The sequence below is a fragment of the Lepidothrix coronata genome, unplaced genomic scaffold, assembly GCF_001604755.1.
Source record: "Lepidothrix coronata isolate B3197 unplaced genomic scaffold, Lepidothrix_coronata-1.0 Scaffold217, whole genome shotgun sequence".
Taxonomy (NCBI): Eukaryota; Metazoa; Chordata; class Aves; order Passeriformes; family Pipridae; genus Lepidothrix; species Lepidothrix coronata.
The window spans coordinates 1142186-1169021 of record NW_016690397.1 but is presented as its reverse complement, the minus strand read 5'-3'; the positions used below and the strand labels follow the sequence as shown (position 1 = coordinate 1169021).

Here is a 26836-nt window from a genome sequence, read left to right as displayed (position 1 = left end):
GAGTTCAGCCGGAGGCGATCTCCGCCGGGGGGACGGTGCCAGGAGAGCTCGGGCGGGAGGCGGCCTGGGGCGCTTTGCCTCCAGCCCCGCACATCGGGGCTGCTTCTGCCTGGTCCAGCTCTACCCTACCCCTCACTGCGAGAACTTTATCCCGTTTTAAACAGGGCAGGTGAGTACAGTAAAGCGCACTGCTGAGCGAAAAATACGCCTTCCTGCAGGTCTCCCCGACAGGAAATGAAATATCCAACCGAGGAATTCGAGCGTTTTTAAAAAATTCATTTCTAATTTATAAAATGACAAAATAACCTAATATTATCCCTGGAATATTTGATTCAGCTTGAAAGAATTTTGATTTTAAAACAGATTCTCTACAAAACAGTTGTAAAACCCAGCGAACATGGACTGCATCTTTAAAACCCAAAATACAAACTACTATTTAAAATCCCGTAAAACGTAAATATGCATGAATAAACCTGTTACAGCTAATAAATGGCTCTGACAAAGTTGAAGAGATTACAAAATAATTATCTGGCTCGTAAAGGAAAGAAACCCAAGCAAACGGACGGGTGTCTCAGCCCCAGCCCCAGCGGTCTCAGTCATACTCCCATCACATCGGCAGTGGCGGTGTCACTGTACAGCTGACATCCACAAAATCCACAACGAATAGGGAGAGACCCGTCCCCGGAGCTGAGTGCTGGAACAGTCCTCGCCATTATTTGTTCGGAGGGGACCTGGTCTGCTCGGACAGCCGTACCGACGGGGACTGACTTTTGGTTCGAGGTTCCGCGCCCAATGCCGCTGGGGAGCCCTTAATCCACTCGGGGACCCACCTTCCCCTGCCTTGGGCTTTGGAGTGGCGGAACTGCGCGGAGAGGGCTCGGGGAACTCTCTTTCCCCGCACCCAAGGGACGTCTGGTGGCTGGGACTGCCCCGGCGGCGCGGCCTCTGCCCCACCACTCGCTAGGGCGCAGCGCGGAGCGGAGCGCGGCGGCCCCGCGGGGCTCCCGCACGGCCGAGCGGGCGGCGGGAGCCAAACCCGGGCCGAGTGTGACACCTACCTGCCAGCGCCGGGAGCACCGCGCCCGCGGCCGGCCCTGCGCGGGACTGCGCGCCCGCGGGCGGTCCCCGGACCGCCCCGTCCCGCGGGCCGGGGGCAGCGGGGCAGCGCGCCGGGGGAGGGGAGCGGGGGAAGGGAAGGGGCCGGGGCGGCCCCCGCCGCACCGAGAGCATTTGCCCGTGCAGTCGCCGGCCTCGGCCGCCGCCGCCGCACCGCTGCAGCAGCGACGCGGGCTAAATCTGGCAGAAAATCGAACTCATTAGCAAAGTTCACCAGCTGATTGCTTTGCATAAAACACGACACTGATTGGAAGTAATTAGGTTAAAAGATGGGACTGCGCTTCGATTTGGTGTTTCTAACAAGTGCTTTTGTGCGTGGCCTGATTTAAGCCTTCACCTCCGGGAACAGCGTCCCTCCCGCGCCCGGCCCCGGCCCGCTGCCGCCGCCGCCTCTCCCGGCCCCGCGGGCGGCTCTCGCCTCCGGAGCCCCCCGACCTTTTAGAAATTGCCTGTCACTTCGAAAAACACTTCAGGTACTACTGTGAGGTCCTAAATGGAGCCCCGCGTCTCTTTTAACGCATGTATTTTTTTTTTCTCAGCTATGCACGTATATGCCCGTTGCAAAAAGAGAGTGGTTTTGATTCTGTTAAAAATCTCTTTTAATTAAATATTTGCATTTTACAAAGGCGGCTGCAGTTTTTTGTATCTAATACGTATAACCTATTTCCTTTTTTTTGTTCTGTTTTTGCATTATGGTTTAACTCACACCCAAGGGAAAAAAAACAATAGGCATAAAAAAATTAAATTAAACTTGTATATATATATTTTAAAACTATGAAACAATTCGGAAAAAGACACAGAAATGTATATATTTATATTACGAAAACAACATTAATGCCTGTACAGGTGTCTTGATTTCATAATTTACTTCAAAGATACTGTATTATCAATTTAAATACAAAAAAGCTACATTAAATATACAGAATAAGATTTAATACAAATCTTTCTTCTTTGTGTGTGTGAGAGAGAGCGTGTCACTCCTTTGCTTTTCACTTGCTTAAGACATTTCTGGGCGGTTTCCACCCAGCCATTTCCAATAGACTCTATAAACTTTTGAAGAGGGTGCTGGGAGAGAAGGGGGAGCTGGTCTTTTTCTGTTTGTTTTGTTTTGTTTTTCTTTTGGTAGTGAAAAAATAACTGCCAAAGCAATTTATTATTTCTTTCAAATAAATTAAAAAAAAAAAAAAAAGAACAAAACCACAGTCCCAGGAGGGGTTAGGGAGGAGAAGCCCATATTAAATGTTGGACATACCTTTCTTAAGTTCGTAAGGTGAGTCTTTGCAAAGGTCTACTTGGGACTGGCTCCTGATCATTTTAGTGTCTTTAGCCAGGCTCTCGGCTCTGCTGAGGACAGTCTGGTTTAATCCATTGAAGTGGGCGCCGGGGGCGGCGGCGGCAGGGCCGCCGGCGGGGTGCCCGTGCAGGGCCCCGAAGGAGCCGTAGTTCGTGTAGCCGGGGTAGAAGGGCGCCGTGTAGTAGAGCGGCCGAGGCAGGACCGCCCCGTTGGGGAAGGGGCACTGCGCGGCCGGCGAGCGCGGCCGCGGCGGCGAACGCGACGGGCCGCCGCCGCCCAGCACGGCGGTGCCGGGGGGCGCCGCCTCGCCGCCGGCCTCCTTCGCCTTGTCCGCCGAGGTGGCGATCTCGGCCAGCGACCAGAGCTTGGGCTTGGCGAGGGCCGCCTGCTGCGGCGAGTGGATGACGGAGGCGCCGGTGGCGGCGGGCAGCAGCGGGTGCAGGTCGGCGGCGTGCGGCGGCCCCGCCGCGGCGGAGGGCGGGCGGTAGGGTGGGGGCTCCTCGCCGCCCGCCGGAGGCGGCCCGCGGCCCGCCGGGCACGGTCCCAGCGGGGAAGCGCCGGGCGCCTTGGGGGGGACGGGCGGCCCGTCGAGCCGCTCCTCCGCCGTCTCTTTGCAATCCGAGTCGCTGAGGCCGCTCTCGGTCTCCCGGGGGCCGGGGGACTCCTGGAGGCGCTCGCAGCCCGGCGCTGCCTTGGGATCCGTCGCTCCTGGGGGTGGAAAGGAGAGGGGTGGGGGGCAGCTCTCGGGCTCACCCTGCGCCCCCCAAACCCGCCCACCCACTTCGCCGCCCACTCCTCGGTCCCCGCCGTCTCCAGGCCCGCACCGCTGCCCGCCGGCTCCCCCCGCCACGGCTGCCCGCTCGAGAGGACAGGCAGCCCCGCCACCGCCGCCCCGCACCGGGCCGGAGGCAGCCCCGAGGGCAGGGGCGCGGTGACCCGGCCGAGCCCGCCGTTCTACCTGTGTCTGGCGTCCCGGGGTCCCCCTTCTCCTCCAGTTTCTGGGGCTCGTCCTCGTCGTTTTTCTCCAGGTCTATGTTCTCCTCTTCCTCCTCGTCCTCACTGCGGTTTCGCGGGGTCCAGGTCATTTTGTTCTCCTTCTTGAGCCGCCGCCGCGCGTTGGCGAACCAGGTGGACACCTGGGTGAGGGTCATTTTGGTGATGATGGCCAGCATGATCTTCTCGCCCTTGGTGGGGTAAGGGTTTTTCCGGTGCTCGTTGAGCCAGGCCTTGAGGGTGGCCGTGGCGTCCCGCGTCGCGTTCTTACGGTATGCGGGGTCCCCGTAGGGGTAGGAGCCGAGCGGCGCCGCGTACGGGTGGTACCCCAGGGAACCGGCCATGCCCGGCGTGTGGTCGTAGGGCGAACCCTGGGGAGAGAGGGGAGAGCGGCCCAACGAGGCGAGGTCAGGCGGCCGCGGGGCGGCAATGACACGGCAAGGGCAGCGCCAGGGCCTGCCTGCGGCCCCTGCCCGCGCCCTGCAGCCTCTCCCCCGGCGCCGGGCCCTGCCTGGCTTCTCCCCCGGCTCTTTCCCGGGAGGACGGGCGGAAGGGCCTGGGAACTCCTGGGGGCCCGGGAGTCTCCGGCCCCATGAGGCCACCGGCTGCCTGCAGCAATCCAGCGCCTCTCCCCCAAATGCAGGAGCGGAAAAGCAAGTGGGCATCGCGGCGTGGGGGCGGACAGCGGCAGGGGGACCGGAGCCTTCCCCCCGCGCTGCGATCGCCGTAGGCAACCTGCCGGGCCCAGGCGGCCGGGCGGACTGGGCCGCTCCTCTGCCTGGCCTGGAGCAGGAGGAGGAAAAAATAAAGAGAAGAAGAGAAGAGAAGAGAAAAGAGAAGAAAAGAAGATAAAAGATAAACAAAAAAAGGGCGAAGAGGAGGGAAAAGAGAAAGCTCAGAGAAAAGAAAGAGAAAAAAAAAGAACACAGAAAAAAAAGAAAGAAGGAACTGTGAGACTCTGCCCAGACCCTAAACAGAGGGCAGAAGCTGAGCAAAACTCGCCGGGTTTTTGGGGGAGCTGCGGGGCGCTGGCGGCGGCCGCAGCTCTGCGGCGGGGATGTCCTGCACCCGGGCCGGCGCCGCGGTGCCCCGCGGGCGCGCACGGCGGCGCAGTGCCCTGCCATCCCCTTCACTTCCCGCACAGCCCCGCGGAGCAGCTCGCGGCCATGGGATTAGAGCTCTGCAATATTTAAGCAGCCTAATTATCGCCGTGCAGGGGAAAGTTGCCTGGGTTTATCGCCTGGATTTCTCCCATCGCCGACCGGTGCTGGGTTTATTCCCTTTTCAATCACAATAAGCTAATTGTTGAGGAATTACGACTGCTGTTTTATATACATATATTTTTAAAAAATTATTTTTTTTTTATGGGGAATGAAACCGGTCCCTGCCTGCCCCGGTCCCGCTCTCCCTGGCCGTGCTGGTGGCTCCCCCCGCGCCCGGCCCTGTCCGCCGCTGCCGCCAGCAACAGTGTGCGGCAGCGCACGGCGGCGATGCGGGAAAGTTGGGCGGCGATGCGGGGAGCCGAGCTCCCTTTTGTCCCCGAGATCTCAAAAATAAAATGGGAACAAAAAGCAGGCCCGGGAGGGGGGGCAGGCGCCCGCGGGATGCCGTCGTGCCCGGCGCGGTGCCGCCTGCCCGCGGCTGCTCTTACCACGTAGGAAGTGAAGGCGGCGGCGGCGGCGGCTGCCGGGTCGGTGCCGTACTGGAGATGGGAGTTGTAACCTGGGGAAGGGGCGGTAAAGGCGGTAGATCCGGCATAAGGGGAAAAAGCGGAGCCCGAAGAAGATCTCCCAAGTTCATCGGTCCTGGGTCCGGAGATCACGCTGGTGCTGTACGCCGGGCAGGAGTAGAGAGCCAAGGACGCTGACGGCTGGTACAAGTAACCCTGAGGATACGACATGGCCAGGCGCACACATATACCCGGGAGCCCAAGGCGCCGGGAGGGAGCGGCCGCGCTGCCGGGCTGGGGCGGCTGCGGCCGGGGCTTCGCGGGCGCCTCTCCGCCCTCGCCAGCTGGGCAGCGGCGGCACCTTGCTCTGCGCCGGGGCTGCTGCTCCGATTTCGCCTGCAGCCGGGCACCGCTTCCTCCTTTTTCTCCCCCCCTTGCTTTCCCCTCTTTTTCACCCCCCCCACTCTCTCCTATCTCTCTCTCTCTCCCCCTTGCACTGGGGGGCTTTTTTTTTTCTCCTTCCTCCTCGCTCTCGCTTTCCGAAGGGTCCTGCCAAGATGCTAAGTTGGAAATTGCAGCTCCTGACGCCTTCTGCGCGGCCCGGCGAGGCTCCTCCTTCGCGGGGTGTTGTCAGTGGAAGGACTGGCAGGACCCTGCTGGGCTGCCGCGGCCGGGCCCAACCAGCGGGAGGGCTCCGCGCTTCCCTGGCCCTCCCCAGCGCTCAGAGGCTCAAGTGCGCCGGCTCCTGGATTGCAGTCACCTCCGAGCCATTTAAAATCAGCTCCAACTTTCTGCATGTGCTAAATACCGTGCGGAGCCGCGGTGCGCCGGAATGCAAGCCAATCAGTATATGAAAAAAAATAGATCTTTAATAAGATTTATTAGCCGCGCGGCTCCCCCACTGCACAGCCACCCCTCCTCGTGCTCTCTGCCCCTGCCCCTCCCTCCACTAAATCACTGGAGGTGGGATATACGGGGGGTGGTGGTGCTGTTAGTTTTTCTTTTTTAAACAAAAAAGGAGATTTTCGTCGGGGAAGCGCCGCAGCCCAGTCCAGTCTGGCAGCGCTGGGCTGCGTGGCCGGTCGCCCCCGCGGGCAGGGGCCGTCCCGCCGCCGGACCTGTTGCGGGTGGCTGTGCGGGCGGAGCGGCGGCGGGGTGTCCGGCCAGGAGCGGGGCTCGGCTTCGCGGAGGGCTAGGATTTAGTCTTTCCCAGCGCCGGTCGCGGGAGAGGGGAGATCCGGAGGGGAGCGGCGGGGGCGGAGATGGGTCCGCAGGCACCGCTCAGAGTGAGGGTTTGCCCGCGGATCTCAGGGTATCCTCCCCCTCCCCGGCTTACAGAAGGGTCGAGGGGAAAGCAGATTAAAACCATATGAACCGGGATAAATCCCCGCCGATCAGGAGATGTAATCTCCTATGATTCCACCAGATATATTTTCCAAGAGAAACATATCCCGATTTATTTCCTTCTCGCTTTTTTCTCTCCTCGCGGCTGAAGCGAAGGCGTCGCTCCCGCCGCCTCGGACCCCCGGTCACCGGGAGCCGGCGGGGCCGGACCCGCCTCGCACCCCCCGTGCCTTTCTCGGTCGAGGGAGGGGGGACGATACGATTACATTTATTTTTTTTAAAATCTATTTTATTTTGTAACTTTCGCATTTCCCCGACCCTAATGCTCTCGCCTCTGTCCCCAGCGGGACGGACGCGGAGACAGCAAGGGGCGGGGGTGTGTTTTAAAACGGGCAGGCCGGGGCAGGAGTTCCCTGTGTCGCCGTGGAGGCGACACCGACACCGCCCCGCTCCCTCCCTCCCTCCCTCCTTCTCTCCAGGGCTCCGTCCCGGCGGCAGAATCCACAGCCCTCCAGCTGGGCACAGGCTGAGACCTGCCGGGCAGCCCCGCTGCAGGGCCGGGGCTGGAAGGGAAGGGCCGGCCAGGCAAGGCGCGCTCTGTCCGCTGGCTTCGGGGAGACGCGGCAGGAGCAGGGCTGGTGAAGAGGCGCCTCCCGCACTACACCACACTACAGTGCCCTACGTTGACTACACCACACTACAGTGCCCTACGTAGACTACACCACACTACAGTGCCCTACGTTGACTACACCACACTACAGTGCACTACAGTACCCATCAGTCCGCGGCCCCGCCAGTCCCGCCCCCGGCCGTCCCGGCGCATGAGTGGCTGTGCCCCCGCCGGCGGCGGGCGCTCCCCTCCTCGCACGGGCCGGCCGAGCTGTCCCTCAGCGCGGGGTGTGGAGGGGCGGTGGCGGCGCGGGGCGCGCTTGCCGGGGAGTCCGGAGGCGGTGCTGACAGGACGGCGCGCGGAGGCGCTGCGGGCCGCTCCCGACCTGCGCCAGCCCGGCTGGGCTCGGCTCAGCTCAGCCTAGCTCGGCTCAGCTCGGCTCAGCTCAGCCTAGCTCGGCTCAGCCCGGCCCGGCCCGGCCCGAGGTGAGGGAGCGGGGCCGCGGGTCTGACCGCGGGGCGCGGCGGCGGCGCTGCCCTGCGCGCTGGGGCGCCCCCTGACGGGCGGGACCGGGTCCCCGAGACAGCGGGACAGGGGGACACGGGACACCGGGACACCGGGACACCGGGACACGGGACACCGGACACCGGGACACCAGGACACCGGGACACTGGGACACGGGACACCGGGACACCGGGACACCGACCCCGCTCCAGTCGCGGGAGAGGCGTTCGGAAGCAGAGGTGGGTGCCGGCACCCTTCTCGGCGATGCTGACGAGCCGCGCTCTGTCTGCTCTCTCTTCTTGCGCCCTCCCTCCCGTTTATTTTTGGGGGTTTGTTTGTTTGGTTTGTTTTAATTTATTTTTTTTAACGTACAGTGTACGGAGTTTCGTCTCTTTTAAAATCCATGCGGTTCTGCCCCCGTAAGCGGGACGGGTCCCCGGCTCGCACGCTCCCTTTACATGCTCGATCCACACAGGTGTGCACTTTCATCAGTTTTCAGCTGCACGATGTCACCGGTGTTTGTCCCCGGGTTCATTTTGCGAATGCTCTGGAGCGCCGCATTTCTTTTCCCACTCAAAAGCGCTTCTGTCATAATCCTCTGACAATCCCTCTTGCTCGGGGAGTGAGATATCATCTGGTCAAGTTTTATACATTTAACATTCATTTTATATGTGAGTAGAATAACTAACTGCTTTTCCGTGTTCCTTTCTTTGTAGGGAGAAGCAGAAGTTTTAACCATCTTCCCATGGCATCTGACTTGTTTGAGGAAGGAGGTAAGGTAAACGTCATGTAAAATTACCCTCTTTATTTCTGATGTTCCACTAATCTTTCTTCTGTAGGCGCACATTTTGGAAACTGTGGTGAGTTCATGCATAGTTTCATGCATTGCAACATAATACCAGGGCTGATTAATAAACGGTAGTGATAGGACTCTTATGCCGCCAGGATTGTAAATGTCTATCAAACTGACATTCTCGCTACATTATGCCACTATTATATTCTTTGCAGTTTTAAAAGAACTGTAGATAATTATTCAAGATATTGAAACACTTAGTTTATAGTTCTATTGCTGTGGTTGTCACCTTCACTTTATATCAAATTTGAGACTCATTTCTTAAGGATGTCTCTATTTTCTGCTTTATTTGCACATTGATAGCTCTACTGAATGACTAGTCACAGCAACTTTTTCCTCTGATAGGCATATTAAAATGTGAAAGCCTAAGACTAATCTGCTTTACAGGACTTTTGAGCTATGTGGTTGAAGGGAAATAAGTTTGTTTCAAGACCGTTGTTTATATTGTTCTGTCAGTTCTGTTAACAAATGTGGGGCTTGAGGATGCATTTGTTGCTTCTCTTCATTTTTACTGAAGGTAGGTACATTCGAAGGTATAGATGAGTTCTTGGTATCAGGAAACTGAGTACTGTGTAGCTGCCAGTGAAACTATATCAGTGCAAATTGATATTAAATTTCTGTACTTTATATATTTTTCTCATAATTTTAAATTTTTTAAATTATTAATTCAATAGAAGAAATGTTTACCCTTAAAATCTTGCTTAACGATGGGAAGTGCATTCTTAACTTTATTTAAATAAAGGCATGTGAATTTAAATTCTGCTTATATAAATAAATAATTAAAACCACTATTTTTATAATCTTCAGTCTGTTGGGCTAGTCCTGCAAGGCTGTTTGAAAGGATCTTTGGTTAGTTTACTAGTCAGACTCCAGTAGGGTTTTTGACAAGAGGGCAACTTGGATTTGAGATACCTGCACAAAATATGACCCAAAATGTAGTAACATTTGAATTTGCATATTTGTTTTTCTACACTGGTTTCTTTTGCATAATTTCATTTAGGGTATACAAACATGTGGCACAGCATAAAATAGCTTAATAAATTAGTGCATGAGTATATAATAGGGATCAGCTGTGAATATTTTCTTTCTGGGAGCAGAAAAAGAAGCAGACGGGTCTTTAAAATAACAGCAAACTGTATTTTAAAAGTACAGCCATTGGTAGACTCTAACTGTGAGTGGTTTGGTTCCAGGTGGCTTGTAGTGAATGGAGTTAAACTTGGATATCTTGGATATGATGCACCTTAATTTAATTACTTTAGTAGCTACTTTCTGTTGAAACTTTAAAATCTAACGATCCCGCTTTTATTGCAGTCTTTAAAGATCTAATCGTTCTTGTGTGTGTCTGAGATGTAAAACTCAGTGCAAGGAGAGGCAACAGATTGGTTCCGTCATACGATTTTGTTGGTTTTTTTGAGAGTACTTAAAAGATTATGATGGATAATGCTGTCTTGCCAAAGAATGCCGACACAGGTGTTCATCATTATCTTAATTAAGATCCTGAGAAAATGTCATCTTTCGGCATGAATTATGAAGGGAGATGCATTAGGAGATCATTTCAACTTTTTTTTTTTTCTTTTTACAAGCGTAGATGAGAAGGAGGTTGTTTTCTCAAAACCTTTTTGATATTTCTTTATCAGAGTACCTGACCTTAGACACTTACTGAATAATTTGTTTCTCCAATTCGATTTGTGAATATATTACCAAGAGATCTGTAAGGGAATCCTCTTAAAAAAATTTAAAAAAGTAATCCCCCTCCCATATATTGTGTTTTGTATAAGGCTGGCCTATAAAAAGAAACCCCTGAGACTCAGATGGAAATTGCTGCTGGAAGCATCTGATAAGAGATGTTTTATACACTATATTTAAAAGTGTTAACTCATAACAGAGAGAAATAAATACACGTGAATATTCATTTTTTTTAATTAAGCATGAAGAGAAAAAAATTTTCTTTTCTCATCTTTGCACTACCATGAAAGTAAAACTAATTAGCATGCAAAGAGGAGGGAGGGGCTTGTGTCTTTCTATGTTAAATCAGTACATTATTAACTGAGCTAGAGCTAAAAAAATGCATGTAAAATATTGGCTGTAAAACTTAGGGACACCTTCCTGCAGATACTGCTGCTGGCTTCCCTAGGATGAAGTGCTGGGAGTTACAGGGTCAGTGAGAGCAGTGGAAATGCTGGTGTTTTGTGGCTCTTAGCCTAGGTGAACAGTCTTGGGAAGAGCTCTCTCTGCAAGACACCCTCCACTGCTCTGCTGTTCCTTTTGCCTGCACTTTGCCCAAGATGCTCCTTGTTCACACTCTGTGTTTGTGGTCTGAGATATAAACTTGTGAACACCTGGAATAACTCTTCTGTGTCTAGCAATTGGGTATTAGTTACCTTAGATAAAGTTTTGTTTTTCTTTCAAGCCTTGCTATGTAAAGTAATTTTTTGTCTGCTAGAAGGAACCCAATTATCAGTCTCAGGTTTTTTTTTTAAATTGCTTCAGCAAACCCTTTTAGTGAGTGGAATAAAACACAGAAGTGCAGCTGGCAAGCCTTTTAAGCACCTAGTTATTGTATTGAACATGTAACTCCAAAGATCTTGACAGTATTGTGGGAAAACCTGAAATTGTATTTCAGTTTCCTTGAAGTTTCCTGTAATTAACTTAAATGGCATTATTTGCTTGAATTTGTTGGCATAATATGGACTAAGTTAGGAATGTCTTTAGAGTTTATTTTACTTACAGTTCCATGGACATATGCAGAAAATAGACTCTCGGTGAAAAATGAAAAACTGTTCTCTTTCATGTCTGGGACAAGTTTTTCACTTAAAGCAAACTGAGTCTACTCTTAGTTGGTCCTTATAACAAACGAAGAGCAACTCAGTGGGAAGGATGGCTGTGGCTCCCTGTGCCATTTTATGGGACATATGTGTGCCCATAGTTTCCCATATGGTGGCAAATTCCCTTTTGAATGCAGGTGCTGCAGCATGGTGGGAGCTCCTGGAGCTGGAATCTGGCCTCCCGTGTGGGTGTTAGAGGTGGGTGACTTTTAATAGCAGTGTTGTGTTCCAAAGGTTTTGTGCTTTATCTGCTTTACTTACATGTATTTGCAGTCCTTATGGCCGGTGTTTGCAAGAGCTCAGCGGTACCTCTCTGAGGAGAAACATAGAGCCAGGTAGACTTTCTAGCCCTACACCCAAATAGTTCTTTTTAGCAGTTAATAATTTCTGGGTTTTATTAATATTAGAGCTTTTTAGTTTCTGTCCCTTAATGTGGATAATGCAAATGTGAATGATTCTTGAAACTGGTTTTTTTTCAGATTAACGTGTGTATTTGTAGAGCCAGAATAATGTGGGTTTTTTAATACATAAATCATTGTTTGAGGGGAAAAAAGCAAAGCAGTTGGACCTTTCAAGGTGAATATGGATTATTATAACAGAGTTTACTGTACTAATAAACTTGGGACTGGTCACTCTTTTAATCTTCCTGAAGGAGATGCATCTTCCTGAGCAACTTCTTTTTTCACAACGGAGCAAAACCTAGCTCCTTCTTTTCATAAGCACATATTTTTTGCAATATTTCTTAGCATTTTGAGCACAGATCAAGCACATAGCATTTACCTCTGAAATAATCTCTGCTGACACCTACAAAAATTTTCATGCCCTTCAGATTTAATTTTATATAGAATAATGCATGGTATAATATGTAGGTCCTCTGTTTTCAATTAAGCTGTATTAGGTAACTGTGCTCTTCTTTCATATCCCATAGCAAACTATCAATATCCAGATGGCAGTGTGCTGGAATAAAAGATAGCTACAGGCTTGGCTGCTACTGTAAAGCCAAGAACTAACATTTTAGCCTGTGTGATAAATAAAACCGAGGCTGAGGCTCTTGGTGTATTGGAGTTGCACTAAATAATTCTACAGCACAGTTTATTACTGGTTTCATTGGATAATATGCAGCTGTAAAACCTACTTGAAGCTTTTATTAAGAATACTCTGTCATTATAAAAAGGTGCCTACAACTTCTTTATGATATTGGCAGTGCAAGAATTACTTTGTTTGTGCTGGCTTGCTGGCTGTTGTCTAGGAAGGACCGTACTGTATCCCAGCTTCTGTAGACATTAGGTTTCATGAATGTCTCTTGAGAAGAGGGACAGCTCTGTAGAGCCTGGGTTTCAAAGGTTATTTTAAAGGTATTTTTTTCTTTGTGCTTTTTCTTAAGTTTATTTCAGTATTTAATTTATTGCTTCAGTTAGAATTCAGCTGATATTCTCTGTAGTATAAACTGTGCTACTGTGCCCCTGAGTGAAACTGAAGCTGAGGTCACCTGGATAGATCTTTGAGAGGAGACAGCAGAAGGGCTGAGAGACTTTTATACTGGCTGAGAAAGGGATGGGAACACTTGGTAGAAGGCAAGGGACTAGACCTTTTCTTCTTCCGTTTCTGGCACATCCCATGACCTAGATTTGTTCATGTAACTTCAGCCTCAGTTTACCTAGCTGGAACTCTCTGCTTGTCCCACACATGTTCAGATTTAAATTGGTGTCCGTGCTCATGTAATTGTTAGACTGTTGTGCTTTTGAGCAAGAGCAAGTTATTAATGCTGTTACTGATTCATTATCTAAATGCCATTAAATTTTGTAATCCACAGATCTTTGATTTCCATAGACACTGCTTTGTGGTGAGGCTCTGAACATGTCTGCCTTTTTGTCTTTATAGAATGCACCCAAGAGCAGAAGCAGTGAGGTTCACAGTGGGGAAAATGAACCCAGCAGTCCATCCTATCCCATACCTGCCTGAGTACGGGAAGAGGCCTCATACAAGCCAGAATGCATCTGGGCTTGCAGCTCTTTTTAATCATATTAAGTCCTATTCAGAGTTAATGGTAAGTAGTCTGCTTTTTGTACATTATGATTCATTAAACAAGTCATTACAGTAGTGGCACATTCCTTTTGGTAGTAGGTTCAGTCTCTAACAAAATCCAAAATTAATGTTTCCCCGTACATCAGCTTTAGTCCTGTTTCTGTTGAGAAGATCATGCAGTGCAGGTGATAAGAATTGTAATAAGTATGCTCTTCTTTTCTTTCTATTTTTGTCCTCCAGGTGAGCTCATTGAGATAAGATGGTCTCAGCAATGCTGAAGGAGGGATGAAGAGAATTGGAAGGCAGAGCTATTTCAAAACAGGATTCTTCTTCTTTCCATAACGCCCAAACATGAAGACTTTTAAACTTCATTAGGTAGAGTATTGCTAATAGTGTAATATCAATTATGTTGCATGATGTAATATTGCATTGCTACGTTGTTTGGTGATCATGTGGAGGTACATTAAATAAATGAACATATGCCAGTGGCTTAAATGAACATTATGAGTGAGAGTAGTAAATGGAGAAGGTGGGTAATAGAGGAAATGCTAATAGCTTTTTTTAAGCTAACATGTTTTTTTTTTTCAGCTCTTCCATAGCCTGTAATTCTTTTGTTTCTTGATAAAGATGGAATGAAGAAAAACACTTTTTCATTCAAGAAGTTGAAGCTAGTTCAACTTCTTAACCAGAAAGACTTCACAGTCCTCTTAGCTGTTACAGCATCTTAATGCTTTGTCCAGCAGAAAATAGCACTTACAGTGCTGACCCATAAACATCTGTAGTGCCACAGCATGTGCTGCTCTTTTTTCTCAGGGCTTCCCTTGTCAGGGAGTGGTTGTGAAATGTCTGTTGTGGCACAGCCCTCTGTGACCTCTTGCAACGAAGGATGGAATTTGTGAGTCCTTTTCTGTCTGGAGCTCCCTCCTGAGCCCAGTAGTTCTCAAATATTGCAAGAAAAGATCTGACAGTGTTGTCTGGGAGATGCGACTGACTTAATTATTATTAACATTTATTAAGTGCCTTACAATGGAGGGGAAGAGTCATTGCCTTCATTTTTACAAATAGGAGAGCTGGCATGTAGGAAGGATGAATCTCTTCTATCTTCTGCAATTCTTGACCCACCTAATTAGGTGATTGTCACAAGAAATAACAGCCTGGCTCAGGGGAATGGCAGTGGGGAAAGATGCCGACACGTTCAGAGTGGCACAGTGCTTCTCCCTCCCACCATGGCTTAATGTAGCGAGCGCGCTCTTCCCTCCCTGAGCGTCGCTGGCCGGTGAGGAGATTGGAAAGGGCTGAGGAGCCTGAGGCTGTCTGTCGGATAGCTTCATTATAGATCTCACCCAGGGAAAAAGTGAGGTACTGCAACTCATTTCTAGGAGCTACATTTGTTTTTAGCAATTACTCACCCCCTGCCTCCTCCCGCTTCCTTTCGCGATAGGGCGGCCTTTCCCCACGATAAGCTGATCCGCTTCACGGCTGATATTTACACTTAGTTACCCTCTAAGGCACTCACTGTTTCTTCTGGTCTAAGACTTGACTTGTTTTTTTTTGTTTTTTTTTAATAGTTTATTTTGCTAAGAAAGAGAATCTGTCCAGCTGTTACAAACAATAGTGGTTTTGATGTGTATCAATAGTTAGAGATGTGTGTTTTCCATGTAGAAGATAAAGGGACTTAAAGCCTGCTTTAAAAGAAGGCAAACCTTGGAGAGGTTTACTTGATGTACAATATACCCTATTATTTCATTTTTAAAAACAGCATTAAGGGATTTTTTTTCAAGAAAAGAGAAAATAGTTTCATCTTTTTGATTGCATTTTTTTTCTTAGTCTCACAGTTGTGAGATAAATATTCAGGAGTTGGTAAGGTTAATGTGATTAAAATGAGTATGTGATAACGGGCTCTGCACATTAAAGATTAAGAGCTCAAATTATAGACTCCAGAGTGAAACACTCCATGAGCGTTTGTGAATTTTGTTTGTGCAAGGAATGCAGGCTTAGGCCCATGGTTGCAGTTGCACAGCAGTTTCATCCTGTGTGCTGCTTTTTTGTCATGTCTGATCTGCAGAGAATTCTCTCAAACTCTGTAGTGTCAGGGTGAAAATGTAGTGAGGTGGGGGACAAATGAGGAAATAATTTCAGTCCAAGCATTAGTGTTACTCCATAAAAAAAGATTAGTTTTACACAAATTATTCACATTTACAAAGATCGGATTTATAGCATTCTGACTGCTGTAGTTAATTCTTTATGTATGAATTGATCTTTTATAAAAATGTAATTCCATATACAACATTTAATCTTTAAATGCAAGTTGAAAATATATTAGCAATTCATTTATGTATATTATGACTTTATTTCCCCTCTACTCTGCAGTCATTTCCCTACCCTAAAGTTGAATCGTTGTGTGCTTAATGAAAATTAGATGTGAAATGTAATATGTAGGGGACAAAGAAGCCTTGAAATCCTTATTGCTCTTAAAAAGACAAAGGTACCTCAGATAATTGTCCTTTCTTAATCTACTAAGACTTTGATGCATAATTCTGTTACGAGTGATTTGGAGTGAATGAAACTGAAATATTTTTAGAAGTAGTATTAGTACTAGATATTATTGCTTACCTTTTATGAAGCCTTATGAAGTTTTGTTTTAAAATTTAAAATGGTTTGCATTTTGGGAAGCTAATTTGAGTCTCCCATTGAGAAAGAAAAGTGTCTTGGACTTTTGTGGAGAGGGGAGCCTTGCTGTTCTATCTGTAAAATTTGCTAATGTTGCAACCATTGAAATAAAGTGTTTGTTTACATAACAGCAATGGCATTTCTCCTCCTCTTCCTTGTGGTTTTGTCCAACTAGATGTTATGAGTGGCAGTTGCAGTGACTGCTAAGTGTTTAAATGATGACACCATTATGTGAAGTGATTTTGAAATGAGAGATTCCAGCCAAGAATTACATCTGCTCTCATCTCCTTCAAATCATACTCTCTGGCTGTGCAGATTATGATTGATTTGTTTGTGACAGATTGCAGGAAACAGTCATTGATTTTTCAATATTTTACCTTAAAATTATTTACAGTTGTAACCAAGGGGAGGTATTTCCATGGGCTGTCAGCCCCTGAAAGACTGGGATAATATTCCCTGCTCCCTGACAAGACAAATTACCCGTAATGAGTGCAGTAGCTGAAGGGTATACTTTTATTTTAAAATATGTCAATAACCCCAGTGACTAAACGAATATTGATTCAGCATAATGAAGCCTGAGTAATGTGAAAATGAGCTCTTCAAGGAGCATGGTAAAGACTTTCTTTTTAGCTTGTAGCAAGAAGCTTTTCATTCTTTACTGTTAGGTAGTTGAAATGTGCAATCTTAAACAACTCATCCTTAAACAGTAGTAATATGTAGAATAATGTAACAAAAGAACTTCAGGGATTTTCTGTTTGTTTTTTTTCCCCTTCTTTTTTTTTTTCCCAAGTTTTTGTTTTCAATATATTTCAGGAGATCAAACATTTAAAGAGAAAAATGCAAGTTATCCAGGACAGAGATAGAATTACTATTGGTGTAAATGTCTTTTGCAGTAATATTCTTCAGCCAGCCTAATGGCATTTTTAATGTGGATTCTGAATATGGGCATGGAAATATATCTAAATAAACTGTAGATTTGATTTCATGTTATTGACTTCTTGGCATAATGACGCGTGTTCTGTGTGATCGGTCTAATATTCTTGTCCTTTAACAGTTTAGAGTAGCTGGTTTATGAGCACCCAGATATACTGTGTTATAAAACTTAGTTACCATAGTGCACATTTTTCTTTCTGTACCATGTAGCACTGTATTTTCCTTACCAAATGAGAATTTTCAAGCAGTGATTCATTTAAATTACAGTAACTTATGCAGTGCCATAGGTGTGGTGTGGAAAAGCATCTAATAGATTAATACGAATGTACTTCAGTTGTTCAGGGTAAGGATTAGATTTAAGGCCATGCTGAGGTACAATTCTTTTTAACATTGAAAGAATCGAACACTAAAAAAAACCCATCAAACCACCCTATCATGTGAAAGGATCAATTGGTCATTTGTATTCAAGAGCATTGTGCAACAATGGGAAGGCTCTGCAGAGGCACTGGGTATAAATAGCTGTGTAATCCAGACATACACAAAAAGATATCTTCTTGAGGTGTTTTTATATAATGTGTCAATTATGAAACGATGTCATAGCCAGAAGCATTTAGTGAGCATGTTTGGGCACGAAGACGACTTCCCTTATTTTCTGAGGACTGACTTCAATTGCATCCAACTAGCTTGTGAAAATCTTCAGAAGGATGTTTTCCTATCAGCACACAGGTGATTTTTTTCCAAATGTCATTCCTTTAGCACAGCTAGAAAGTATTTCAGGAGGCACTTGAGAACCTGTGGCATTGAGAGTTAAATGGCAACCCTGGAATGTGAGATATGTTCCTGTTTTTACTTTGTTAATTTTCAGAAAAAAATGTGATGTACTTTTGAGTGGGTTACAACTGTAAATAATTGTACTTTTGAGAGGGTTTGTGCACAGCACCTGGGATTTCCAAAATTTTGGAGAATTATTAATGGTGAGGCAGTAATAGACTCAAATATATAGCCCTGACAACAGGAGACTTTGGGGCTCTTGTTAAATGTTACAAGAGGTCTACAAATGTTCCAATGTTGAACCTTAATTTCCTGCTCAGTGGTATTTTACACATCCCGAGTTCTCTGCCTGTTTTCTTTGTGTCTGTACGTTTTATTTCTTTGGCCAACAGCAGGAGATGGGAGGGGAGTGCTCTTTTTTGGTAGCTTTCTCACAGTAGCAAGGAAGAGGGAGACTGATCAGGGCTGGGTGCCAGTTTTGATGCAGACTGAAGGGCAAATAAACGTTTGCTTAAACAACATCTCCTTTTCCTGAATAACACTGCATGAGCTCAGTGGTATCAAACTGAATAACAGCAGATACTGCTGGAGGTACTGCTGACAGCGAAACTAAAGTGGGCTCTGCTTGCAAACCATTGGCTTGTTTCACTTGCAAGACAGGTAACAACTCTTGCTTTGCTGCTTTTCCCAAAGATGAGTTTGCTTATTAAATGTCTGGCATTCTAGCTCAGGTCTGAACCATGTGCTTGGCACTAGAGGCAAATGGTGCATTCTTGGCTGCAGAAAGCTGACAAATGACTTGCAAGCTTTGTGGGGAATACTGGAGATTCCTGGTACCTTGGAAGCTCTGAGGTTTATTCACATATCTCCTTTTGGTGTTAGAATTGTGACAACTGTGAGTCCACTTTCAGGTGATTATGGAGGAGAAAAAAATAAAAACTCAGACAAAAAACATTCCCAAATAATTAATTGGTTAAAAGTTCTTATGGAATTTGGGATCTCCCAGGAGCAGAACATAAACCCAACTGCTGTTCAGTTAGGTAACAGTAAAAGCGTAAAACGCTGTGACATGAAGGTCATGGGTAAGAACACAGTAATCTCCTTTGTGGCAGAGAAGAGGCTGTTGGTAAATCATGAAGGGCTAATATTTACGGGTCATATGTCCCTCCAGGCTTGGCAACTTGCAAATTTTGACCCATTTCAGTTAATTTCAGACCTGACATGAACACAGTGCATCAATATGCTCCTGTAGTGGAAAGGTGATGCGATGTTAATGGTGTGGGTGGTTTTGTGTAACAGTTCAGATCTCTATACCTATTTAATAATCAGATTCCACTATGAATAAGTTAGCAACCAAAACCAATGGTTGATTTTTTAAAAAAAGTTATTATTTTCCTGTTTACTCAGCATCTGTGTTATCTTGCTCTACAGATCAGCCAACCAAAATGAGTTCATAGTTTAAAGAGTGTGGGAGGGAAGGAGTGCATGTTAATGTAGGTGATGGAAATTGTGCTTACTGGCTGAGCCGTCCCCACACTCCCTGCCAATTTGTTTGTTTGAAATCTAAGAACTAATATATGATGGAACCCAAATCAGAGCAGTCCATGAGTGGGCAGATAGCACTATGTAGAATTTGCTAATCTAAATGTCATGATTAGTTGAAAACAATTCTTTGTTCCCTAAACTGCACATGTTGAAGGTGTTATCATTTATGAAAAAATTACTGCATAATAAAAAATGTATTGCATATATTGTGTATATGCAGAATGTCCACGTTTTCTTGGGATGACTATTTTATGTACTAAAAGCTGTCACTAACTTGAGTGCTGATAGTATCGCAGAGTCTTTGACATGCTGGCAAGTGGTTTATGGTGAACTGCAAGATGAAGATAACCCTAAAAAAATATGTGAGGGATCCAAGATGCTTTGAAAGTCTTGCCTAACTGCAATGGTTAAAAAGGCATGGCTGACTTTAATGCATGAGTGTTGAAATCCGTGTCTGGAATTATTGAAACAAGTTGAGAAACATGAATGGAATTGATTGTTGATTATTTTCCATTGTAAATGCTGGGAAAAGATGTATTGCGCTTTGCTGTGGCTTTTAAGGAGGGCCCACAGTGTCTTTTTTGTTTTGTTTTGTTAACTTATCTTTTAATGTGAAGTGTCATTCCCAAAATGAAGTAATGTCCTTGGGCTGGTGGCAACAGCTGGAGTTGCAGAATTCATAAATAATTCAAAGAGGGATAAAGGGTGGGGGATTTTTTTTTTTTTTGTCATTTGAATCTTTATTATGTGCGCACATTTCATTTAGGTATGGCATCATTTGAATTCATTCGGTATGATGATTGCAGTGACCTGTCATATTTATTTTGATGTCCCTTCGAAGGACCATATGCTCTGTCCTCAGCATGAAAAATGATGCAAGTTGCTCAGTGAAAGGCTCCTGTAGGGATGAAGACCCTCACTTCCCATTCTCACATCAGTGGATGTACAGCTACACTACAGTAGAGAAGGTGGAGTTGTTATGTCAGTGCAATGACTAAATGGCTGTGTAGTCTAGAGAATGGTGGAAAAAAGGGCAAAGCTTGTTTGCATCGAGCTACTGTGTGGCATTAAAAACTCAGCTGTCAGTGAGGGCCAGTTGGTGTGAGGAACCTGGCACGTGGAAGATGGAGAAGATTAAAGCCAGACAGAAATCTGCCAAGGTGGAGGTGTGCCATGGTAGCTTTAATGTGGGAATACAATTAATTACTCTATGTTGGAAGTGGGGTTGCCATGCACACAGCCTTCCAGGGTTGCATGGGAGTTATTCTGGATATGCCAGGCTCAGATCTTTTTCTTTGCCCAGTCCATGTCCTCCTTTCCTCTTGAAGCTGCTTGCTTAGCCAAACAAAATCTTGGATTTTTTGGGGGAAATAGGCAGTTGTAGTTTTCCTCTTCACTAATTCTGTTGTAACCATTGCATCTGGTCCTTCATTTATTTTGGTGGTGTGTTTTTGTTGACAAGAAGTATATTTTCCAGAAGTTACAGAGAAATCTACCAGTCTCAAGTTCAGCTATGTCCCATAAGTAATGAACTGTATGATAATAAGTAATGTCTGGTCCCTACTGGCTGACACACATGGCTGGTATTAGCAATTCGTAGTTGGTGGGTAACAGGACTTTGTTAATGTTACTTCTGTATGCACTATTAACATGATAGCATTGCAACCACTTCGATATTTTCATGGTATAAGGTGTAATTGCAGCAGTGAGTGGTGATTTGTATGAAGTATGTGGTCCATTGTGCTCATGCCAGTGGCAGAAGGAAGCCAATTAAGTGCAGGTTAGTGAAACAGAGTAACTAGAAGCTGTGAATGTGAATGATAACTGTATGCAAAATTGTTTCTTTTCTAGATCCTGCCATCAATGACTGAGCCTCCCTGAAATCTTCTTATCAGTTACTGCCAAGATGAGAAGGATAACAGGAAGGAGGAGTGCTTAAGTGGCTTTAATGACAGTTAATTTCATCTATTTATCAAATGACAGGTTGTTTTTTCCTCAAAACTCGATTGTCATGACAAGATGCTTTTGCAAGTCGTCTTTGTAAAATAAAACTGACAATTTTTAGGCTACAAAGAGCTATTGTATCTTTCTATACAATGTTGTCATTATGGTAAACCTCTGGAAAGTCTTTATTTTTGAAGTAATTTAACTTGCATACTTCATTCATTTATTTGAATGTCTGTTGAATGCTATGTGAAAAGTTTCTTGCCAGAGTTCTTTTATTCAATGGAATAGTTATTCTTACAATGCTCAATTTATTATTGTCTAAATTACTGTTGCCTTAGCCCCCTGCAAAAATGTTTCTTTTTGGTAATTCTTAAACAAATAAGGAATGAATGAGGTTTTGTCCCTGTCGTGTTTTGATCAGCATATTTTGCCTTTCAGTAAAAGTGTCTTCAGTTTTCAAAATGACACAAAGAAAGGTGCTTTCCTATTCCCCCCCAACAGAACATCTTTTGTGCAATAATTTTTTTAATATGTACACTGCCAAGATGCAATTACTGGAAGGAGAGAGAGAAGCTGTTGGGAATGTCATGTTATGCCAAATTAAGAATTATTAGCTCTTACTTTCTCTGCAATCTCTTCGACTAGAACCTGACCTATTGCGTCTGGCATATACTTTGGCTCAAGTGGAACTAATGTGTCCTTGGAGTAGCATTTTAGAGTTACTTCAGATTCATGTTTTTTTCACAAGTCTGCTTTAAACTGCTGGGATTAACTTCAGAGAAGGCAAGAGATACAGCCTCCTTTGTCAGCAGCTGTGCTGGTTAAAGAAGGAGGCTTCTTGCACGCTTGCTTGCTCGCTCTCTCCGGGAGGTTATTGCCCCTGCTAGGGAAGCAAACTGAACTGCTTCCCTGAGCACACTCAGACTCATTTCAGCCAAAGTTAATCGTGTCATCAAATATTAGTTATCTATCACCCTGGGTCACTTTGATGAAAGGGCAGGGAATACACAGACCAGCTGTGAGGACGGTGTGTCTGGGAAGGGTGGTTGTGTTGACAAGAGGGTTGTTGAGGACTGGTCCTGGTGTAGCCTTTTCAGCAGGTGCAGTTTGCATCTCTTGGCTGTTGTAAAAAATGGACGTGTTAGAAAGCTGTGCAGTTATGTCATGTATAATATTCACATTTCATGGATATCTTGGATAATACAAAATAAACCTGTGCTTTTTGACTTACTCCTTCCGTGTGCCAGTGTGAGGGGAGAGATGTGACATAAGTGTGTGTGCATGGCAGACACCTATTTCAGGAAAACATATCTGGTCAAGGTACGGGAATGGTACAAATGTTTCCATTATCTAGAGAACACACAGTCGTGCTTTACTCATCAAAGAGGCTGCCTCAGCCAACACATGCCTCAGGAGAACTGCTTTTGACATGAGCTGCCTTGAGTGAAGAGGTGAGAACACCTCCAGCAAGAGTGGCTGCCGCTGCTTCTCCAGTTTGAATCAGTAGGTGCTGGAGTCTGATGAGGCATCCAAGCTCCTGATATTCCCTGTGCCAAAATTATAACGGTATAGATAATCTCTAGTACTCAAAGTCATACTGAGAAACAATAGTGCGCTAAACAGCTCCTTCAACACTGACCCTTCTTGTGAGAAGGCTGTGGAGTGTAGGTGCTGTCCTATAGACAGCTTGAGGGTACAAGGAACAAGAGGCTTTCTGATCCTCAGAAACCTGAGAGCAGCAGTGCTGCTTTCATCTCCTCTCGGGGCAGTGCCAGATGAAAAGAACAGAGTTCAGTCATAGAAAGGACTGAATATCCAGCTCAGCTGGCATGGCATCTATTGTCTTCTAATTGGCCTTAAGGTAAAGAATGAGGAAGTGTGCACTGGCCATATTGTACCCTATGTAAGGGAGGAAAGTAACGTACTATGTCTGGAAAGGAAATTATGTGTAAGGGGCAGATGCTGCTTTGCAGGCAAAGGACTGCCTCCCCTGGCTGGTTTTTCCTTTTGGCAGCACTGCCTTATCACAGTGTCTTCAGGCCACAGCCCACATCTGCTGTTCCCTGAACTGTGGGTCTGAAAAATAGTAATGTGAAGGGATGAGGCAGGTTGGGTCCCAGGACTAAGGCTTAAAGAGAGATTTGGAAATGTGCACAAACTTAGAATTCACTAGTATTTTAAAATTCTGTGTAAAAAAATGTAGTTATGATGTGACAGTGGGAAACCTATTGCTTCTCTGCCAAGTTTTGAGTTGAATTGACTATGTACATGTTGAGAAAATGTTGGACTCTTCAGTCAAAGTCTTTCTTACCTCGTTAGCCTATACGTGCAGTGTGGTGCTTGGTGTGTGCATAGTTCAAGGAGGCAAAGTGCCAGGCACATAGTTTCCAAAATCCTCAGCTTGCCACGATCCAGTCTCTGCAGTTCTGTGGGGAAGGGGGGTGTGGCTCCAGGTGTGAGAGCTGTGCCCTGTTGCAGCAGCCCAGGGTCAAGCCATGGCTGAGCTCTCAGTGTCAGTGCTGGGTTCAGAAGTAATATATCTCCTCCAAAGGACTGTTAGATGTCTCCCCTGACCATGAACTAAGTGGAAATGAGCCTCCACATCTTTCTGAGACAGCCCATAACTCATATAATTCTTTTTATCTTAATATGGACTATCATAGTACCAAGGTTGAAATGTTTAATGAAATGCTTGTGATTCCCAGTAATCTTTTTGCCTGCTTAAGTGGTAACACATAGGTAAACCAGTACTGTAAAATAACATGTCTTACATAGAACACTGTTGCTCCTGTAACTGTTGTTACCCCAGTAAGTAAATTTTTACATCCAAGCACTTAAAATGATCAAATACTGTAGTTAAGACTGCCATATTTTTTATGTAGTGCTAAAAAGAAAACAAAACTTCAGAGAAGGCAGATTTTCTTCTTATAAATACTCTAAATAATAGGTTGGTTTCATATAGACTTCCTGGCTCTTTGGTGATTGCTACATTCTGTCTGAATCTATCAAGAATCCCATGCATAACTGTGTGTTTATTATGATAAATACATGATTTTTTATATGTTCTCCACAAATACGTTCGACAAAACATAGTTTACCTTCTTAATAGGTACTATATGGTTACTTTCTAACTCCTTTAACTTCAGTTCTAACTTGATTGAATGAAAGGTGCATTTCTGAAAGTAATCTTTACATCTGTAATGGGACACCTGGTTTTATATGAATATTTGCATGCTCCAGACATAGCAAAACATTTTCAAGGCAGTATGTGTTGACAATATACAGAGATAAAAATCAGTTAATGACAAACAAAGGAGCAAACTTTTAATAAGGGCAATGAATCATTAGAAATTATTAGAAAGGGAATATTAGATTTTCTATCTTTTGGGTGAGGATGAAATGTTTTTATAGAGGTATATGCTTGAACAAATGGCTGGGTGGGGTAGAGGAATTCCTCACAGGCTTCTGTGGCTTTTGCAACACCTGGGGTCAGACTGGGTCATCTTAGACATCCTTTTGGCTTGGAAAGGAGTGAAAAGTCTCAGTGTAGCAAATATCTTCATAGTATGGCCGCTTCTACTGAAAAGTTACTCAAAGTTATTTAAGCTTCTCTTCAAAAAAAGGACTGGGGCACTCTTAGTGCCATGCTTTTTTCAAAGGCTTTGGTGGGTTTTTATTGTTCATCCATCCTCCCCCCCCCATCAGACATGAACATCTTTTTTTCAGAGCAAATGTCTTCTACAAAGTGTATACTCCTACAAAATGTAATGTTGCCTTGCCACTAGAAATAATTATTAGCTTTAAAATAATCTGACAACATCCTGCTGTGTATAAATTAGGTTTGTTCTGTGCTAAGATTAGTTAGCTGGCACTCTTTCACTAACGCGTTATAAGAAAATGATTACAAGTTGATTGTATCCAGTTATCTGACTTTTTTCTTTTTAATGGGCTTTTCGTTGCTTGCTGTCACCAAGGTTGAAATAAATGTGTGCAAGTCATACACTTCCAAGCTCCCTACAGCCTGGGAAGAGGGTGTTTGCTGTCCTGTACCATGAAAAGACTTGTGGGCATAAGTGTTTGGAGAAGGGGAGAGGTTGTGTGCACATAGATTTCTGAATCTTGTGCACCTTTGGTTTTGGCTAACGGGGATGTTTTCTGCTTTATGGCAAGCAATACATTACCACTGAAGTCCAAAATGCCAGGTATAATTGTGTTTAAATAGGTGTTGTTATTTTTTAACTTGTATGTTAGCCTGTGTTCATGCAGAAGTCCATATTTTACCTGGGAAGAATGCTGCGTGAATCAGAAAAAGCAGAAAAACTATTTAAAGTTATGTGCTAGTGTTTAAGATTTTAAAACTAACTGTGAGGTCTTTATTTCTTTGTTTACGATTAATTAGGGTTAGAGTTTTAAAAGCTTAATGCTGACTGTAAGTGCTTTACAGTCAGTCACTGAGAATTAAGGGCTTGGCATGACTCACCTTTTTTTCCTTCAGTATATCCATTATTGTTAAATGCTGAGTAGTCATTGCACATAGATGACTGATTTTTTTGGTATTTTACATTTTTACATGTTCAGAAAAATACTTTGTTAAAGCAGCTGCTGGGTGAATGGGGTAATTAAAGAACTGTACTGATTTTATTGAAGTTGACACGTGCTGCACATTCTGTGAAACTCAGTATGTGAGCAGAATCTTTCCAGGATTTATTGAAGGCAGACATCTAGAGATACTGGGGAGCTTTTAATAGTAGTAAAGATAACTTCCAAGTTTTACACTGTTACATAAATCTGTCTTTAAGAAGAGAGCTTATTGCAATACATTGCTTGTGTTCTTCATATTTAGTCTGTGTGTATGTTTAAGGTATGTACATATACACCTACACACAAATGCTTCAGCTGAGCACTTTTATTTCATGGTGATTGTATATTCTATCTAGTATGTATTTGGAAAAAAATAGTATTCTAATGCTGACTGAGAATTTTAATTTGCTCGGTGCCAAAAGAAATCTGCAGTGTATTGTGGGTTTTTTGGGGGGGTTGTTTTGTGTTTTTTTAGCTGAAATGCAACCCTGCAGTTTGAATTGCAGCTCTTAGTGACTAAGTGTCGTGGTAGCAAGTAAGGAATCTTACTTAGCATAAACTGAGGCTTGGTTTCATTTTAAGTAGCATGATGAGTGCAATGTTCCACATGTGTGATACTTTTGCAACGTGTAAAAAAATAGACTTGTAATTGCCACACACAGTGACCAAATATGTTATAAAAGAAATTCCTCAAAAAGTCTGTTGAACAGATATAATCACCAATATGGTAATTTTTGCATAATATGATCTTCTTTTTATTTTCCTTCCCTTTCTTTTTTCCAGTGTATTAGAACAATTTTATGTCCATTTGAGCATGTTCAATTAATCTGCCTTTCCTGTTAGCAGTTTATGTCTTTAAAGCATCTTTGATATTCCTTGCTTAAAGTTATGATTATGGATTTCAGGGAGAGGTAGGAATCATAGAGCTTTCAAGATCAGAACGTTTTTTAACCTCATTTCATGTGTGTTTTGTTTACATGGCCCATGGTGTGGAGAACTCTGCCCAGTACCCCCTGCACTGGAAGTGTGCTGCTGCTGCTGCTTTCGTGAATGCTTCCAGCTTACAGCACTGCCATCTCCAGAACCCTCCTGAGAGAGAAAGTCTCAGAGCAGTAGAACACTGACTGGAGAAGCCTTTTCCAAAATCTTTTTAAAT

At 45.2% G+C, this 26836-nt stretch overlaps 1 protein-coding gene and 1 long non-coding RNA gene across 3 annotated transcripts; one reads left to right on the top strand and one right to left on the bottom strand.

The window, feature by feature from the left end:
* Nucleotides 1-1697: 1697 nt before the first annotated feature.
* IRX5 (iroquois homeobox 5) lies at nucleotides 1698-5385 on the bottom strand. Of its 2 annotated transcripts, none has more exons than XM_017833571.1 (3): nucleotides 5055-5385; nucleotides 3369-3774; nucleotides 1698-3118 (listed from the first exon to the last, which is right to left on the bottom strand). In XM_017833571.1, the coding sequence occupies exons 1-3, from the start codon at nucleotides 5301-5303 to the stop codon at nucleotides 2352-2354; spliced, it is 1422 nt and encodes a 473-aa protein (XP_017689060.1). In that variant the 5' UTR covers nucleotides 5304-5385; the 3' UTR covers nucleotides 1698-2351. The 2 variants fall into 2 exon arrangements, with proteins under 2 accessions (XP_017689060.1, XP_017689062.1); XM_017833573.1 differs by having other exon boundaries at nucleotides 1698-3115.
* A 2273-nt stretch (nucleotides 5386-7658) lies between these two features.
* LOC108506496 lies at nucleotides 7659-21659 on the top strand. The gene is made up of 5 exons (XR_001877783.1): nucleotides 7659-7769; nucleotides 8247-8303; nucleotides 13090-13255; nucleotides 13474-13608; nucleotides 21004-21659. It is a non-coding gene; the product is annotated as an uncharacterized LOC108506496 (long non-coding RNA).
* The last annotated feature ends 5177 nt before the right edge of the window (nucleotides 21660-26836 follow it).